This window comes from Artibeus jamaicensis, unplaced genomic scaffold, assembly GCF_021234435.1.
Source record: "Artibeus jamaicensis isolate MK-2021 breed Jamaican fruit bat unplaced genomic scaffold, CSHL_Jam_final scaffold_474, whole genome shotgun sequence".
Lineage (NCBI taxonomy): Eukaryota > Metazoa > Chordata > Mammalia > Chiroptera > Phyllostomidae > Artibeus > Artibeus jamaicensis.
Window position 1 is genome coordinate 32,465,132 of NW_026522046.1, and position 17,581 is coordinate 32,482,712.

The window sequence follows — 17,581 nt, forward strand, 5'->3', positions numbered from 1 at the left end:
ATGGATAGTTGCACCAAATTGATTTGCTGATGTGAATATGGGAATGAAATGGGAACTGGGGGAAAATGCTGGTTCTTAGCTCAGCTCCATGACAGAAGAAAAACATCCATGAGATTTGACATAAGCAAAGCTGTAAAGCCCGATCAGCTTCCAAACACCACACTCCAATGACAAAAGAGAAGTTTTTACATTAAAACTGCACTACAGTGAAATATCATAATGAAGGAACAATGGGTGTTTAATTTCATTTATCATTAATGTCTTCTGTCAAATCCTGTAGTCTGAAAGTGATATGAAGTCATTATCTCTTTTGACATGGATAAGAGTATTGGTGATGTCCCTTTCCCTCTGAGATGTATTTCCAATTCAACTTAGAGCAAAGGTAGACACAGGCTTTGTTTTCACTCTTTTGAGGTAAAAGACCCCGTAAGACACCACTGGTCACTGATAAACTGCAACCCATCAGTGGTTCCGTGAAGGAAGTACCTTGGAAGACTTAGTCACTGCTTCAGGACAAGTACCTTTTGTGTGACCTAGGTCTGTGTAGTCAAAGTCCTGGCCCAATCATTACTATTGAATTATTCTGGAAAGGGGCTTGGTGGGTTTCAGGCTTAGTCAAACTTCCTTTGAGATCTTTACATCACTCCTAAGAAGGCTATGAAAATCATAAAGCTTCTTCCCAAAAGACTATATACAGACCATGCCACAAGTCACACGGACAATGGACTGTTAGCTTTGTAAAAGCTTTGTAAAAAATTTCACAACTTTTTTTGTGGAAATAAAAAAATTAGAAATGTTCATTATTCTTAAAAATAAAAGGTACTAAAATTATAAATATAATGTATAAAAATGTAGTGAGTAATTTTGACTATGAGTTGACATATACAACATTTAATATTTTGCTGGCTTCCATTTTACTTATATTTTAAAGTCTTAGCTTTTTCAGTGAAAAAATACTGGTTGAGGTCATAAATAAACCAAAGAAAGACCTCGTTGAAAATATTAATGTCTTAGTCAGGGAAAATGCACATTAAGATTACTTACTAGGAAGTTCTGGTGTAGGTGTTGGGACCAAAGTTGGTTCTGGATAAAGACTCGCATTGCAAATCCCGTGTGTTAGGCCGATGTCATCCAATGCTATATCACTCAGGAGCTTGTTTTTAAAAGCATTAAAAGAAACCTGTAATTCAGAGAGGCATGTGAAATGATTCCACTCAAATATTCTCTGACTTGATTCTTCTTGTGGCTCAGTATTCTCTGAGGAACCAATACTGCCATCTTCAACTATCTGAGAACAAGTTACTACTTACAGGGAAATGGAGCTGGATCATGCTTCTCAAGCTTCTGCTGAGCGTACCGCCTTTATTATGCATTCATACCAAGCTCACTTTTTAACAGTATTTTCCTTCAGAATTAGGCTTATTGCCACAGTCTGTCTCTGTCTATGCTTCTTTGTCACATGAGGCTGTCATATTCCATTGTGCTGGGTCTTGCAGAGACAAGCTCTGGCAGGGAAGAGCAAACTTCTCTCAGATTCTTCCCCCAATATTAGAAATCCAAGTACTTGCTTGCCTTCTCAAAGGATATAGGCCCTAAGAAAAGATACATTGATTAGATCATCTAAAGTGGAGAAAGTGTGGCAGGGGGACAATATGATCATTCAGGGCCAGCTGGTACTGGCTGTAGTTCACCCAGGAAGCTGGTGTGAGATACTGTGTGAGGGTAATACCCAGAGGACACAGACCCAGACTTGGGAGAGAGACCCAGTGGTCATATGAAGCATATTCGGTTCTTAGGGGCAGTAAGTATTTTTAGCTGGACTTTCCCAAATCTTCTCCGGTGTAAGAAAGAAAGGACAGAAACTGAATACTTATCTGTTTTATGCTAATTGCTATGTTAGTCCCGTTATACATTACTTCAATTTTGCAACATTATACAATCATCTATTCACTCATTTTTGTTTATTTCTTTCACCTACTTCATGCCACACACTATTCAAAATAAGAATTATTTTTTCCCTTTCATTATGTGCAAGCTGAATTGCAAGGGAACGAGCATGGTTTGTTTAAGGTTTCACAACAAAGTTGCAAAACCAAGTTGAAAACGTTTGTGGAATTTGATGCTCTCACTCTGCTTGATGAGCTAACTTTGAAAAAGTTGCTCCAGTTTCATGACTTAAAAAATGTTCAGTGAGTGGAGCCAGACTTCACCACTACAGGTCTTATGTCCCTGCTTCTGCCACCTCCGTGCTCCTTTGAGGTTCCATTTCCTTTAACCTCTTTAAATGATCAGAAAACAACCAAAGGTGGGAAAAAACGCAGCAGAATTGAAGGATGGAATTTGCAAAAGAAAAAAGGGAAAAGGTAAGAAAGAAAGATGCTAGAAATAGAGATGGGGGTCATTGATTATTGCTCCCCTTATACAAAGTTGTGGGACAAAACTGAAGCCTTCTGATGACAACATGCATCCAAAAATACATCTTCTGAAGGTTAGACTCTCTTGTCTGAAGTTACCCAATGAAAACATCGTTAACTTAGTCAAACTATTAGCCTTTATAACCCTACATTTTAATTGTAAACACACTTAGGAAGAGAACCCATCAAGCTGTTATCTTAAAAATTAATTCACCCTAATGCGAAATAAATGAGTGAAGATTTCTCAATGATACAGCTCATAGAATTTGCTTTTAAAGGAAATGAAGATTAAGCCTGAGTGGGGCAGGGTGGTTGGATAATGGTAGGTATGGATGTTCTAACAGGAAAGGAAAAGTGCAGGGCTGATCCTCCTGGTATTTGTAATAAGTTGAAAGCAAGGCAGGAGCATACTAGGACATGGTTAGCTTGTGCTAGAAAAATTGCTGAAAAAAAAATCTCCTACCAGGATTCCACAGACTTTAAGGCTCTTTCTAAGTAGTGCTATCTGAGGTAAATTATTCCTCAATAAGTGGTTTTTAATAAGTCAGTGACTAAATAAAATTAGAAGCACTCCAATATTAAAGAAAGAAGATAGATTATGAAAGTAGAGAAAGTGACTTAGCTGTATTTATAAAATAAGTTATTTCAGCATATTACTATAAATTATAATTGTATCACCATTTTTAGAATACAAGTAAATGATTACAAAACACAAAATATTTTGCCAACCTTAAATTCCACTGTTTCATTTATCGTTACTTGTCCATAATTCCAGTTTTCCCCATAATTTCCTTCCTTTTGGAAAATTATCTTCTCCAAGTTTTGGTCACTGCTGATATTAATGCTTAATTTGTAGACATTTTCACCATACATGTAATACCTAGTTTGGAAAAAAATGAAAGTGATTGTATTCCTAAAACACTAGAATAAAGACATTTTAGGATTCTTCTAAATCCTTTACTGTCTTTGAAATATCCCCTTTCTCTTGGGTGAGGGTATTGTTAGAGAAGGGTTGGGGAATGTCCCAACATTTTACTCCTTTATCTGTTGGAAAAATAATGGCTAATTCACTAAAACTTGGGAGAACATCCGGTGAAGCTGAAGCCTTGCAATATGAGAAAGGCAGTGTTACTCATGAAGCAACATGGTATTTAACATGTGTCTACGTCATACCAGAAACTAAGGCACACTGGTTCCAGAGAGGGCTTCAAAGGGAGGCTTAGAAGTTGGACTCTTTCTTGTCTACCTCCTGGTCCAGTTGGGGTGGAAATGTAAAATCCTGTAAAAAACACCAAAAATGTTTTGCTTCAGTTAAATATTAGCATTTCCATTATGTGAGATATCAACAGAAAAGAACAAATTTAAGGTAGAAATGTAAGAAAATATATTTAGGTAGAGTGAGAAGGACATTGACTGAAACCCAGAAGGCACTGTCTCTGGTGTAATGAATTGTTACTTAGGTTAAAAGGTGCTTCTCAGCTCTGGACCTCCCAACTTACAAAACAAGAGCCTTGAACTGCAGCTGAGAATATACCAAACTTGGACTTAGTGCCTCCAGGTGATTGTTCCTCACATTATCTCATCCAAATACCTTTTTCCCATTTATTAGATGTTTTAATTATTTCAGTCTTTAGAGACAATCAGTCCATGAGACTAATTAGATATATCGCTGGAATAACCTCTGATGCATTCAAGTATTTAAATATAGATTTGAAGACAAAACTAAGAATTTTAAAGCCTGTCAGTTTTTTTTAATTTCATTGACTACACTGCATTTCTCTAAATAAGAAATTACCTAATTTTACAATGGTTTCATCTTCCATATTCCTTTGAATGATAACTAATCAGATCACAAAGAAGCAGGTAGCAGGCTAATCCACATAAAAGCTTTCTAAATGCTCAAGCTAGTGAATAAAGTGCTCTTTGATCTGAAATTCATTATTCCAACAAATGATTTGAGTCATTTGAAGCGTGGGAAGTGTCACTGGGATAAAAATACCTTGAACATTTTCTTAGAGGATTTAAATTTTTTTAAACTCTTAGTTTGTGGCTCAAACATTATGAAAGAAAATAGAATCATCATAACAAAATATAAAGAATATCAAATATGAGATAATTCTCACTTCATTGGTATTTGTTTGAAATCAAGTATATTTTCTCTTATGCTTTCCAACAGAATTTTTATAGCCAGTACTGCCTAAAAATGAAACATTTTATTTATAACAGAGTAAGGAGAAGGCATAAAGAAAAATGCTAGTAGAGCCACCAATAATCAGAGCATGTTTAGATCAGTGAGGCAAAAATTGTTCAGAATAAATAAGTATTTTATAAAGGTGAAATCCTGATCAAATATCTTAATAAATATATTCACTTTCTTTGAATTTAGATACAAAATATACACTAGAAAGGAATATATATTTAATATTTTATTATTATTACATTACTAATATTTTATATAATGCTATAATATTTCATGAGCACTTATTTTAGCTATATGGTTAGTGCTTAATTATTCAACTCATTAGCAAAAGCAGCATAGATACAGAGGAGATATTAAAGAACTCACACTAAATTCCCAACTGCAAATTCCTTTTGAGTTGACTTTACTTTTAGTTGCTTAGAATATAGCTGAGGAGGAAATAAAATACCACCGAATGCCAAAATTAAGTACTGAAGTGGATAGCCAATTAAAAAATATTCTAATTAACTGAAATTCTATAACATAAACATACACTATGTTCTTACTTATGCTTGACCATATTCATAGTCAATTTGTTATAATTTGACATTTTTACTGTATTTTTTCCATTACCATTTAGCTGCCTTAAACCCTCCCCCTGAATCACCACACTGTTGTCAATGTCCATGAGTACTTTCTCCTTTGTGCTCAATCCCTCCACCCTCTAACCTCCTCCCCCACCAGCTGTCATCTGCTCTCCATCTATGAGTCTGTGTCTTTTGCTTATTAGCTCAGTTTGTTCATTAGATTCCACATATGAGTGAAATTATATGGTATTTGTCTTTCTCTGGTTTATTTCACTTAGCATAATCTTCTCCATGTCCATCCATACTGTCTCAAAGGGCATTTTTTCCTTTTTTTATGGCCAAGTAGTATTACATCATGTAAATGTCCCATAGTTGTTTAATCCACTCATCTACTGATGGACAGTTGGGCTGCTTCCATATCTTGGCAATTGTAAATAATGCTGCAATGAACATTGGATTACTTATGTTCTTTTGAATTAGTGTTTTGGGTTCCTTTAGATATATTCTCAGAAGTGGGATCACTGAGTCAAAAGGCAGATCCATGTTTAATTTTGAGGTATCTCCATATTGCTTTCCACAGCGGCTGCACCAGTCTGCAATCCCACCAACAGTGCAAAGGGTTCCCCTTTCACCACATCCTCATCAGCACTTGTATTTTGTTGATTTTTTGATGATAGCCATTCTGACAGGTGTGGTTTTTATTTGAATTTATCTGATAATTAGTGATGTTGAGCATCTTTTCTTACATCTATTGGCCATATGTAGGTCTTTGGAGAACTGTCTATTCAGGTCCTTTGTCCAATTTTTAATTGGGTTGTTTGTTTCTTTGGTATTGAGTTTTGCACATTCTTTACAAATTCTGAATCTATTGTTTACTTATTAAACAGTAGTATATTAGAAGCTTTTAGAGTGATTAAGGCATTGTGATGTTATGAGTTTTGTCTTGTTTAGTACCTTATGAATTTTGCATAAATAAATTTAAAAAATAGAATATAATAAAATTATATAAGGCAGAATATTTTGGAATATAGTAATATAATATTTCAAATTAATATTTCTGTGACACCAACTAAATTCTTGAGCTAAAAAGTTAGAAAATGAAAGAAATTCTTTATAAAATTAAGAATATTAAAAGTAGAGAATTGTAGTTTACATAAAAATTCACATAGTCCAACTACCAATTGTCCTTACATTTCCTCTACATTTTGCCTGTAGGAGTCACTTAACCTCTGCTTAACAGAGGTCAAATGCAGCAGGAATCTGCATTTCAAGGCAGTCTGGTAATCAACATAATTAGAAAAGTCTATTCTTTTTAAACAGCAAACTGTTGTGCATCTATTGTTTCTTATTTTGTCTTCTGAACCCATTAGATAAATTTTTGTCAGCTCTACAAATATTGAAAGGCCACTACGATACCTCTCCTAAATCCATTCCTTTTGCCCTCAACAATTTTAATATGACACAATATCATTTTGCTTCTCCATTTGATAAACTCTCTGTTAGTTGTCCTTCCACTTGGTCCTACTCAGAGTAGGGGAACCAGAAGTCCACACAGTATTTCTGTTGGAGTATCCCACCAGGTGCAGGAGTAGGAACATCGTAACCCTCAGGTCTATGACTAAGTCCAATTGTCACGGCTGCTGTGATTTCCAAATCTTTGCCCCGTTCTCTAACTCTCCAGAATTTTTCATCACCTACACCATTGCTTATAATGTCCCCTCTGTGCAATCTAATTGGTCCCTTATTCAACATCTTTTACTATTCTCTTTTTTAAAGATTTTTAATTTATTTATCTTTAGAGAGGAAGGGAAGGAGAGAGAAGGAGAGAAATGTCAATGTATGGTTGCCTCTCGTGAGTCCCCAGCTGGGAACTGGCCTGCAACCCAGGCATGTGCCCTGACTGGGAATCGAAACAGCGACCCTTTGCTTCACAGGCCCATGCTCAACCCACTGAGCTACACCAGCCAGGGCTTACTATCTCTTTATATTTTATTAAACCAAGTACAAACTCACTCTGATGTTTGAGTCTTTCTATATTATGACTTCAGTATCATTTTCCTGTCATAGTTCTAATAATTCATCTATTTACATGAAGCACTTCTACAAAATTATTTTAATTTCTGAAGACCCACAAAGTGTACAATTATTTTTCTATTTTCCTGTCCTTCCACTTTCTCTTCCAATTGTGCCTGTCAAACCTACTAATTTTTAAAAGTCATTTAAATCAGGCTACTATCTCCTTGAAAAAGCCTCTCTTAGTCCTCTTAATGAGATGTGACCACTTCTTTTGAATTCTCAGTTGCAAGTGTCCTTCTCTGATGTCACTTAAAAGTTGTGTATATTTATATCCAAATGTGACTTTTTAAACTTATTAAAACTTAAGGGAAAAGAAAGACACTTGATTAATTTTTGAATTCTGTATATGAATTAGGTGAATGTTGCTTCATGTTATACTGCTTAGATACAGGTTACACTAATTTGACTTGCTTTTTTATGTTTAAATTTACTGAGGTACTACACAAAAGAATAATTGCCATTACTGGTGTGGTTCAGTGGGTTGGGCATCATCTCTGAAACAGAAAGGTCGCCGGTTTGATTCCAGGTCAGGACACATGCCTGAGTGGCTGGCCAGGTCCCCTATTAGGGGTGTGCAATAGATAACCAATAGATTTTTATCTTGCACATCAATATTTCTCTCCCTCTCTTCCTCTCTCCCTGCCTCTCTCTCTAAAATCAATCAATCAATCAACCAATCAATGAATAAATAAAATCTTTAAAAATAATAATTAGATATTTTTCATTAACATGTGAACATTTCTATCCTTTCACAATAATTTCTTTTAAAATCCAACTTTCTGGAATATCTTGAGAACTCTTGGACTTAACCTCAGAGTCAGTTTAAAATCTAGATAATCGAATATATTTTGTTAGTTTAAAAACACGATGAGCCTTTTTCTTGAGCCGTTAGATTTTCCGTACGACTCCCTTCTCTCTTTCTGCTTATTTCTCCATGAAGTGATGCTCACCTCCCCTCAGTGATCCCAGTGAAAAAGAAAAAGTGCTGGATATGTTCTGAGGGTGCTATAGAGACAGCGGTAACTGGAGAGAGAGTAGAACTTTCTGGAAACTTGCAGACCATACTTAAGAAGAACATAGACTGGTATGATTCACTTTGCAAGTTGCTATTTATATGTAAAACCAAACCTAGTACATAGATATTGGAAGGTTTACATTGGAGAATGATCCAAATTTAGATTCTATCAATATTAGAAAGTAATATTATTTTCTAAAATTTAACATCATGGCAAACATAAGGAAATAAAGACAATTACTTTGAAAACTCTAGAGTTATACTTATTTTATAAAAAGTCTATGTGCTAAATGAAATGTGGATATCTAAATAACTTAATATATTTTTGAAAATAGAAAAAATAACTCTTCCCCCCAGCACACTACTGAAAAGAGTACCACGGTCAGTTGATGTCTGTTAAATACTTATGGCATGAAAAGAAAATCATTATAACACCAAAATTTATATAGCACATTTTATATGTCAGGCATTTCTGTACTTTAAAAACATAATCAGTTTAATGTTCATAAAATGCCTCTAGAGTCATGTGCTATCATCATCAACCGCACTGTCCAGATGAGGGAGCCATGGTGCAGACAGAGACATAACATTTTGAAATGGCAGAGCTGAGATTTAAACCTGGCTAAGACTTCAGGGTTCCTAGTGTAATGATCTTTCCTACTACATTCTGCTAACCACTAAGCATTTGAAACAAGTATGATTTCATTGAGAAAGGGCAACTAAGAAATTCTTTCTTTGGTCTGTGTAGCCCTTGGTCTGTGCAGTGACCACTACATTCCTAAAGTTTTCACATGACTAATCTCATTTCCCCTGAAAGTTCTGAACAAACGGGCCACTTCTGAATACAGGAGATGCTGCCAGAATCTCCACCAATTCACTTGGCTTCTAAGAGCTACAATGGACTGTGCAGAAATTGAGGAGCTGGTGCTCTGGCAGGAGAGAGAGCTTTAGAAGTCAAAGAGTTAAAGGGCTTAGATGTGCTTCCCTAAAGCAATGTTAATTCAAAGTTTATCTATTTCATTCAGACTTTCCTGCCATTTAAAGTGAAGGCAAAGAACAAAAAACCCTGCATGGAGGGGAACACACAGCAGGAGAGATTTAATTCTCTTCCATTTCAGACGTAGGATGTTCTGACATTAAAAAAAGCAGGTTGGAAGAAAAGTGCCCCAGGCAGGGAATGACTGGTACATCATAAAATCTGTGGCGTGAGAGATGGAGAAGACCTATTAAGCCCTATCAACCATCCTCATTACTCTGCTGCCTCTGGTGGGCTCTGAACTGCTCTGACTGGTCTCCCTTTAAATGACTCCTGCTCCACGACTACCCGAGACTTCATTTCTGACCCAACTGTTTAAAACCTCTACCCGACATTCCACCTGCTTCACTTCGGTCAGTTTCATCTTATTTCTTTAGTTATTAAATCTGTTGGCAAGCCGAAACCATTTCTCTCTTTTAATGTACTTCTATTCTTCAAATGTCAGTGAAATTATTTCATCTCTTATTCTGATGACATAAAAGTAGAAAAATGATAATTTGAACATCAAAGATTTCAAGTACATGAAAGGTATCTGTCATTGTGAATAGCTATGAATGCTTTCTGCACTCTCCACTAACTACTCTTGTTCAAGTGTGCTAGACTCTATTTTTTATTACAGTAAAGAAAAAAAGTGGTCAAATTATTTGACTGTTTTAGGTCAATCTTCTCTAGACAGCCAGGGTGATTATCATCTCAGAGTCAGCCTTCATTTTGTAGATTTAAAATTTATCCGTGGAGGATCAGGCCCTGAGAAATAACTTATTCAAAAAAGATTAATTAAGATTATGAATGTCATAATTTTTAATACTAAGCATACTTGGTTTAGTGAGACTGGCCATCTATGCAGACTATATTTTTTTGTCTTCATAGGTCCACACTGGTAGCTCATATAGCAGGATCCTATTAACGCTCAGACTTTATACAGAAACCGACATTCTTCTCGCCATATCTGCGCCCACTGATCTGATAATCCCGTGCTCTCAACAGCCTTCCACTAGTCTCTGTGAGGACAACATTCTTGCCCTTCCACAAACGGTTCTACTAGTCAATGAATCTTAGCACTCCTGTGCTCAAGAACCTTCCATAGCTCCTCATTTCACTGAGAAAAAAGGCTGAAGCCAGAGAAGACCCATTATTACCTGGGCTGTACTGGCTCTATTTACATTACTCTAGCCATGCTGGCTGGCCTCCTGGCTCTTCTTCAAACAGCTCAGGTGTGCTCTCTTTAAAGCCTTTCCCCCACTTTGTTCCCTCTGTTTGGAATCATCTGTCAATATATTTCTAATTCCTTCAATTCCTTACGGTTTTAATTCAAATGTTGCACTTTCAATGAGCCCTAATCCGATCACTCTATTCTAATTTGCAGTAACACCCCCATACACTTGCCTTTCCCATTGCCCTTATCAAATTTTTCCGGAGCACTTCTTGACCTTTAACATAACCTCCAAATATAATCACTGGTCAGGCATACGGATTGTTTTGTGTTTTTCTTTGCTAGCTAGAATGTGTTTTATGACAGCAGAAAATCTGATTTATTTTGTTCACAGATATATTTGACTGCCTGAATAGGACCTGGTACTCAAAATCTTCTTGAATAAATAAGTGGATGAAAAACTTGAATGGGGCTTTTAATGATGAGTATGGAAATAGATTAAAAGTTAAGAAATTTTTTGATCAAGTTGAAGTAGTGTGAATACTATATTGTGTTATTCTAGGCATGCCATTTTTTAAAGTATATGGATTAGTCAGATATATTTCTATCTTGAAAAAAATTAACTCTTTAATGTTTTCTTACTAGATGTAATTAACATTTGACATTAAATCAGCCATAAAATGTTCTCATAAAAATGAGAACATTGATCTCTATAAAATGGGTGGCTATTAATAATAAATTACAGTGCACACATGCTTAGATTCTTTTTGTGTTGTAAGCAATTTCATTCCACCAGTAACTACTCATTCAGAAATGACTTATTGAGCCAAAGTTGTACATACATTCATATACTCAAAAATTATTTTACATATATATTAATTAGATTTAGGCACTGAATATATATTAAACATTCAAAGGTTTAAAAGGACAATGCTCTTACTCCTGAAATGAACACTGGTGAAAAGAAATGAGTAAGAAAGCAAATATAATGTCATGTAATACGAAAAAATAAAAAAGATGCTTGTCCTACTTAATGGAAAGGAGGATTTGAACATGTAGGTTCTGGAAAAACTTCTTAGAATTGGTGATATATGTATGATCTCCATCCTCAATGCATTGGATCGTGTGTGGTTACAGGAAGATTTTCATCTGCACTTTTAGAATTAAATCATACTCTGGTCACTAATGTACTAAGAAAATTATCTAAATGCACATAATTCTATTCTATCCTTTTTTGTAATTGTCTTTACTTTGTAAGGTCTACATTACCTCTTGATTTGTAACTTTTATTCATTGATTACATTTGGTATTATGAATACATGCTTCCAAGGTTTTCATGAGTGTTCTTTGTACCATGAGTTCCTTGTCACGTGATAATTCCCTATGATTTCTGGTCTAATCAGTCAAATATTGTCTCCAGTGTTAATATTTCCACTGAAAATCAAAATCTTATATCCCATTCACATAAAAATGTACTTACATATCATAACACTTCTTTTGGGGCTGTGTTTCAAAATGAGCCCTCCCCTGTTTTTTCTGCTGTGGACCGGATGGTGGTGCTCCACCATATTTGTGTGTTGAAACCCTGATCCCTAATATGATGATATGTGGGGACGGGCCTTTGAGAGCTAATTAGGTCTTGAGGTTGGAGCCTCACATTGAAATTTAGTGACCTTATTGGAAGAGACAATTGTTTAGGCCAATCAATCTGTGGTGTTCTATTATGACAACATGAAGGGACTAAAATAGCTTCTCAGAAGTAAACCAATCTTCACTTCAAGATGTCATGACTTTGTTTACTGAAAATTCTAAGGCATTCTGAAAAGCTATTAGAGCTAATAACAAGTTCAACAAGTCTACAGGGTATAAGATAAACATAAAAAGTGAATTTTATTTCAATACACCAACTATGAATAATAAGAAAAATAAATTAAGACAAAGTAGGCAAAGTTCAAAAAAGTTAATTATCTTATACAAGTCCATGTAACTAACAATAGGTGCCAAATAAATCTCGGGTGACAACCCAAGTGTCGTTGTCTCTAATGGCCTCTATGCACTTTTCAACATCTCGTGCGCATATAAGGTAAAGAATATGTATTTTTGGAACACTCACTTTCACTTGCTTATAATCATAATTATTTTCATTTAAATAATTATAAGCAATAATGTTCATTTATTGCTTATTATTTGATCACTATTTTCATTTAAATGCATTTATGAGCCCAAGATTAAAAAGAAAACGTGAAAAGACTGGTTTTGCATTTAAATGATGAGCTGTTTTGTGAATTAAATATGAATTATACCTGAAACATTGCCAAACGTGTGGTCAAAATCTGGTCCCGTGAAAGGGGGGAAAGTTTCTCCCCGAGTCCTTTCCCAGTCATTGTCATCGTTTAGGTCCTGGATCCAAAAGCAAAAGCCATCTTCAAAATTACAGTTAATTTTCTCATAATCTGTGAATTAAAAAAAACACTTTAGATTTTTTTAACATGTCACTAGTTGTAGTAGATGTCACTGAAAATAATCTAACCTTATAGAATTTACAATTCAATGGCACACACAAATTCTTTGTTTTTAATTTTTAACTCTGTTTCATGCCATTTAGTTAAAATAAACAAACAAATGAACCAGATTTCTGTTGTCAGCTGTGTTAGAATAATACCCCATTAAAACTTTAACAAAGACAAGCTTCTTGGCCTTTCATTTTTATACCTTACCTCCATTGGCTTACCCACATCAATTTTGTCCTAGTTTATGCTAATTTTAAAAATTTACTTTGACCAAGGCCTTATTATATGAAATGTTAAAGGGACTTATCTAAGAAAAAGAAGAAGGTCAAAACTATGAACAGTAAAATAAGAAGAAACTCACAATTATCAACAAATGAATCTAGAAATAAAAACAAACAAGCAAACAACCAAAAACAGGAACAGAACTGAAATAGAATAGAACAGGAACAGAATAGATGAGATCAATTGGAGGGTTGTCAGTTGAGGGAAGAAAGGGGGAGAATGGGATAAACGTTGTAGGGATTTAGAAGCATAACTGGGTATGTACAAAATAGACAGGGGAAGGTTAAGAACAGTACAGGCAATGGAGAAACCAAAAAACTTACATGCATGTTCCATGCATGTGAAGTGAGGTGGGGGGATTATTGGAGGGCAAGGAGGGTAGTAAGGGGGGCAGAAGGAGGCAAAGGGGGAAAATTGGGACAACTATAATAGAATAATCAACATAATATACTTAAAACTTTAATTTGAATTCTTGCAGTGTATAAAATGTAATCATTATATTGATTTATGTTTTTTTGTCAAATTGGTTATTTGATTCTTTTGAAGAGCACAAATTATTTTCTAATCTCTAGTTTATTTGCAAGTAGTAAGAAGAGAGAAATATATGTAAGAGATACTCATTAAAGAACTTGCCTAACAAAACAGATTACAAAGTTGTTCTGAAAGTTTAGATTATGCTACTTTAAAAATTTTGTTACTATATTAAAATACCTGAAAATTCAAAGGCTAAAAAATAAACATACTTACTATTAAGTTCCCTGATGTCAAATACAGTGTATGTCACATGAAAGCCAATAAAATCACTTTCATCTGATTCTATAAGAAATGTGACAGTAGCTTGGTTGGAAAAAATTCTAATTGTGCCAGGATTGGTTTCTGAGAGAGAAGCTACAAAAGAAAATGAATATACATATTTACCTGTTCATTCATTTATTGAACCATTCATCCATCCATCCCTATCTACCCATCATTTCATTAATCCATACATCCATCTATTCAACTATTGTTCTATTTATTGATGTAGCAATCTAAGACCATCAGGTAACTAAAATCATTAATCACATGCTTAATTATTTTAATTGAAATGAGTCCTTTAAGCACTAGAAAATCAAATTATTATATATATTGATGGCTTGAAAAACTGTATTTTATTTCTAAGTATTAGCTACATATGTACAAATAAATATGTGCGTTCTTTACTGGGAAGGTTCCTCTAAGAAACATGCAAGTTAAGCAGTTAGAAAACTAAAAGTTGGTTTTAGCACTATCAGGTATTTATTCAAAGGATCTTAGAATTAGACTACCTATTTGTTATAACTAAAGTATAGTTTCATATGTTTTTTAATGTGGGCATTTAGTTTCTTTATTGCATTTTTGTAACAGGAGCTAAACTCAGTAACAATGATAAAAACAAAAGTACTTCTTTGGTTTTCTATCCATATAACAATAGGATCTCAAGGCAAGACTTTGGGACTTAAGGATTTTTCTACTTTATATTGATTTTTAATATTGATTATCTTATTTCTATTTCATATTGGTTTTATCTGTTTCTCTGTAAACAGAACTTGGGAACCAGCCTTCATGGGAGAAATGCCATGGGGGCATTGAGGAGCTACGTGAGGAAGGAACCTCTGGTTTATCCAGGCACTGTGACTGGGGAGTCATCAAGGGTCTCCGGAAATTTTAAGTCAGTGCCTATTTAGCTTTTGCATATAAATAATCCTATAAACAGAAGTGAGTGAATGGCTACTTCTAAGTGAACACAAAAATGTTCTAAAAAAAAGCACAAAGCTTATCAAAATGCTTGACTTTGAAAAATATTTGCATATATGACTTAATTCCATAGCCACAATGTGATTATTTTTGTTGAAGGGTAAGTTGACAATTAGAAAAATCCCCTATGTTTATTATGCATTTGGCTATATGCATGCACATTTATGTGCGCTTCACTGTTGAAAGCATGACCTTGAATTGTTAAGCAACAATATCAGGGATATGCTGTCAATAGTCATCTGGGAATGGAATAACAGCTAAGCACTTGGGATATAAAGAATAGCGTAATTATGAAATATTCAGAAACACATTTTCTCGGCTTGACAATTTGAAATCAATTTTGATGTCTCACCCAAGCTATTTTAATTTTCTTTCTTTGAGGATGCACAAAACATCTATGTATTTTTCTGAGCAAAAAAAATTAAGCACACTTATACTCTCTTACCATTTGCAGCATTAATAATTCTTACCTTCACTGAATTGAACATTGCCCCTTCCTCACCCTAGGTTAAAAAGAACCTGTCAGACTATTCTGATTTCCTTCAGTTCCCATAATTATTTGGAAAGGACCCCATTGCACTCTAAATTATTTTCTTTTATGTAATGCCTATTATTCCTGACACTTTTTATGAGTTAGAGAACTTTTACTTCATGATTATGTACTAAAATGACTGCGTAATGCCTTTAGTAGTGTTCAGTAATGTTTACACTGACTTACCCCTAATCAAATGTATAAGAACTATTTTATGGTACTGGGTATTTATATTTTCTTGTAATTCTTCTAGATAATGTTACTTTTTCCTTTTAATTAAATATTTATATATTTTCAATGTGATGAAGATAACTGTATTTGAGATATATACTCTGAGGTGAATTTAATAAAAGTAAATCTTGTATGCATCTCTCATACACAGAAAATTGCTAAAATATTTAGAAAAATATAGGATTGTAAGTAAAGAATGTAGGTTTTGGCATTATTTTAAAAATACCTTTAGAGTCATAAAAATTTTTGATGTGCATTAATTGTATACTATAATATGATATATAAACCTGTTAGTTTAAACTTAAATCAACAAGGTTTTTATAATGTATCTGGCATTGTGCTAGATGCTGGGATATTATTGCTTTTCTTGAGCAAAGGTATAATTTTTACTCAATATCACTCCTAAAATGTTCCAAGTTAAAATTAAATTATTTAGCTTTCAGAAATCTTAAACAGATTTATATTTTAAAGAACCTTAAAATTAGACTACCTATTTGTTATAATTAAAATATAGTTTCATATGTTTTTTAAATGTGGGCATTTATTTATTTATTGTATTTTTGTAATTATTTGTGCATTATTCACACCATTATTCTTAATGATTCTAAGATTTATTTATGACTTACTGATGATATAACTATATAAAATAACAAAAAATAGCACTGAGGCAAATCAAAGTATTTGAAGACTAAAGGAACATGAGTTCCTTCTACCCATTGCCTTTGGGCAGTTAATCTTGGTGCATTTAGTTCTCCTCAGGTGTAGAGATCACAAAGGCACCTACGTATATGGCTTTAGGAAACATCTATTGAGTTAAAGTGCTGAGAACAGTACTTTACATATTGTCAGTGATTAATGTATGCTAAAATTTATTATCATCACATTAGTCTTTGGAGAAATTTATGTGAACTGGCTTATTTGTTCATCTATATGAATTTGATGTTGACATAAATTTAAGAAATTGAATTTATCAACAACAGAAATAAGTAGATTATGAAAGGGCTTAGATCATTTATTAACCACATGTGACTTACTATAGGTTCATCTGTTTCGTGTACACTCATTATTGTATTTGTACTTGGGACTTTTAAAGCACAATGAAGAAATGCATTGTGTTTGATGACAGCAATTTTGGGTCTGATTTCTGCCTCCAACATTAACTAGGTCTGTGGACTTGTGGTGAGTTAACTCCTTACACCTCAGTTTCCTCTTTTGTGAGGTATACTTTGCACATTTATTGAAATATTAAATAAGAATATCCATCAACAGTATCTTAGAGTCACACAATAACGCCCAATAAATTGTACATTTATTAGCAAATACTTAAATATTTCTTAAGTCAATAAGTCAATCAAACACATTAATTAAATATAGTCCAATTTTCATTTCTCATAAGCACAATTTGAAGGCTAAAATAGTAAAATAAATGCAGTTGTAACATAAACAGTAATAACAGGTGTCATTTGCAACTTCATCTTAGCTCTATATACTTGATTATTCCTCCAAAGTGTGAGGAAAACTAGTAATTCCCTTGATTCCACTTCTGTATTCTCTTCCTCGAACTTTTTTTACTTTCTCATGGAACTTCACTCTTAGATCTGTTGGCTACCATTTTGGGGTCAGACGGGATAAACTAGGTGGGTTCACATAAATTAGTGGAACCCCAGTTCCATCACAGTCCACATACATAACGACAAGTGGTTATGTGATCACAATCACCCACTGTACACTGAGGCTACATCCTTTCTAGTCATTGTCTTAGTAGTTTCTTAGTTTCTTAGTAGTAGCCCTGC

General features: G+C 34.2%; 1 protein-coding gene across 1 annotated transcript in view; it reads right to left on the reverse strand.

The window, feature by feature from the left end:
* The window catches only part of TMPRSS15 (transmembrane serine protease 15), a 117,111-nt gene that overhangs the window by 57,054 nt on the left and 42,476 nt on the right, over positions 1-17,581 (reverse strand). The window contains exons 9-13 of the mRNA XM_053657914.1: positions 14,000-14,140; positions 12,764-12,913; positions 3,588-3,693; positions 3,144-3,294; positions 1,045-1,180 (exon numbers count right to left, since the gene is read on the reverse strand). Of these exons, the coding sequence (XP_053513889.1) occupies positions 1,045-1,180; positions 3,144-3,294; positions 3,588-3,693; positions 12,764-12,913; positions 14,000-14,140 (684 nt within the window). The remainder of the gene's footprint in view (positions 1-1,044; positions 1,181-3,143; positions 3,295-3,587; positions 3,694-12,763; positions 12,914-13,999; positions 14,141-17,581) is intronic.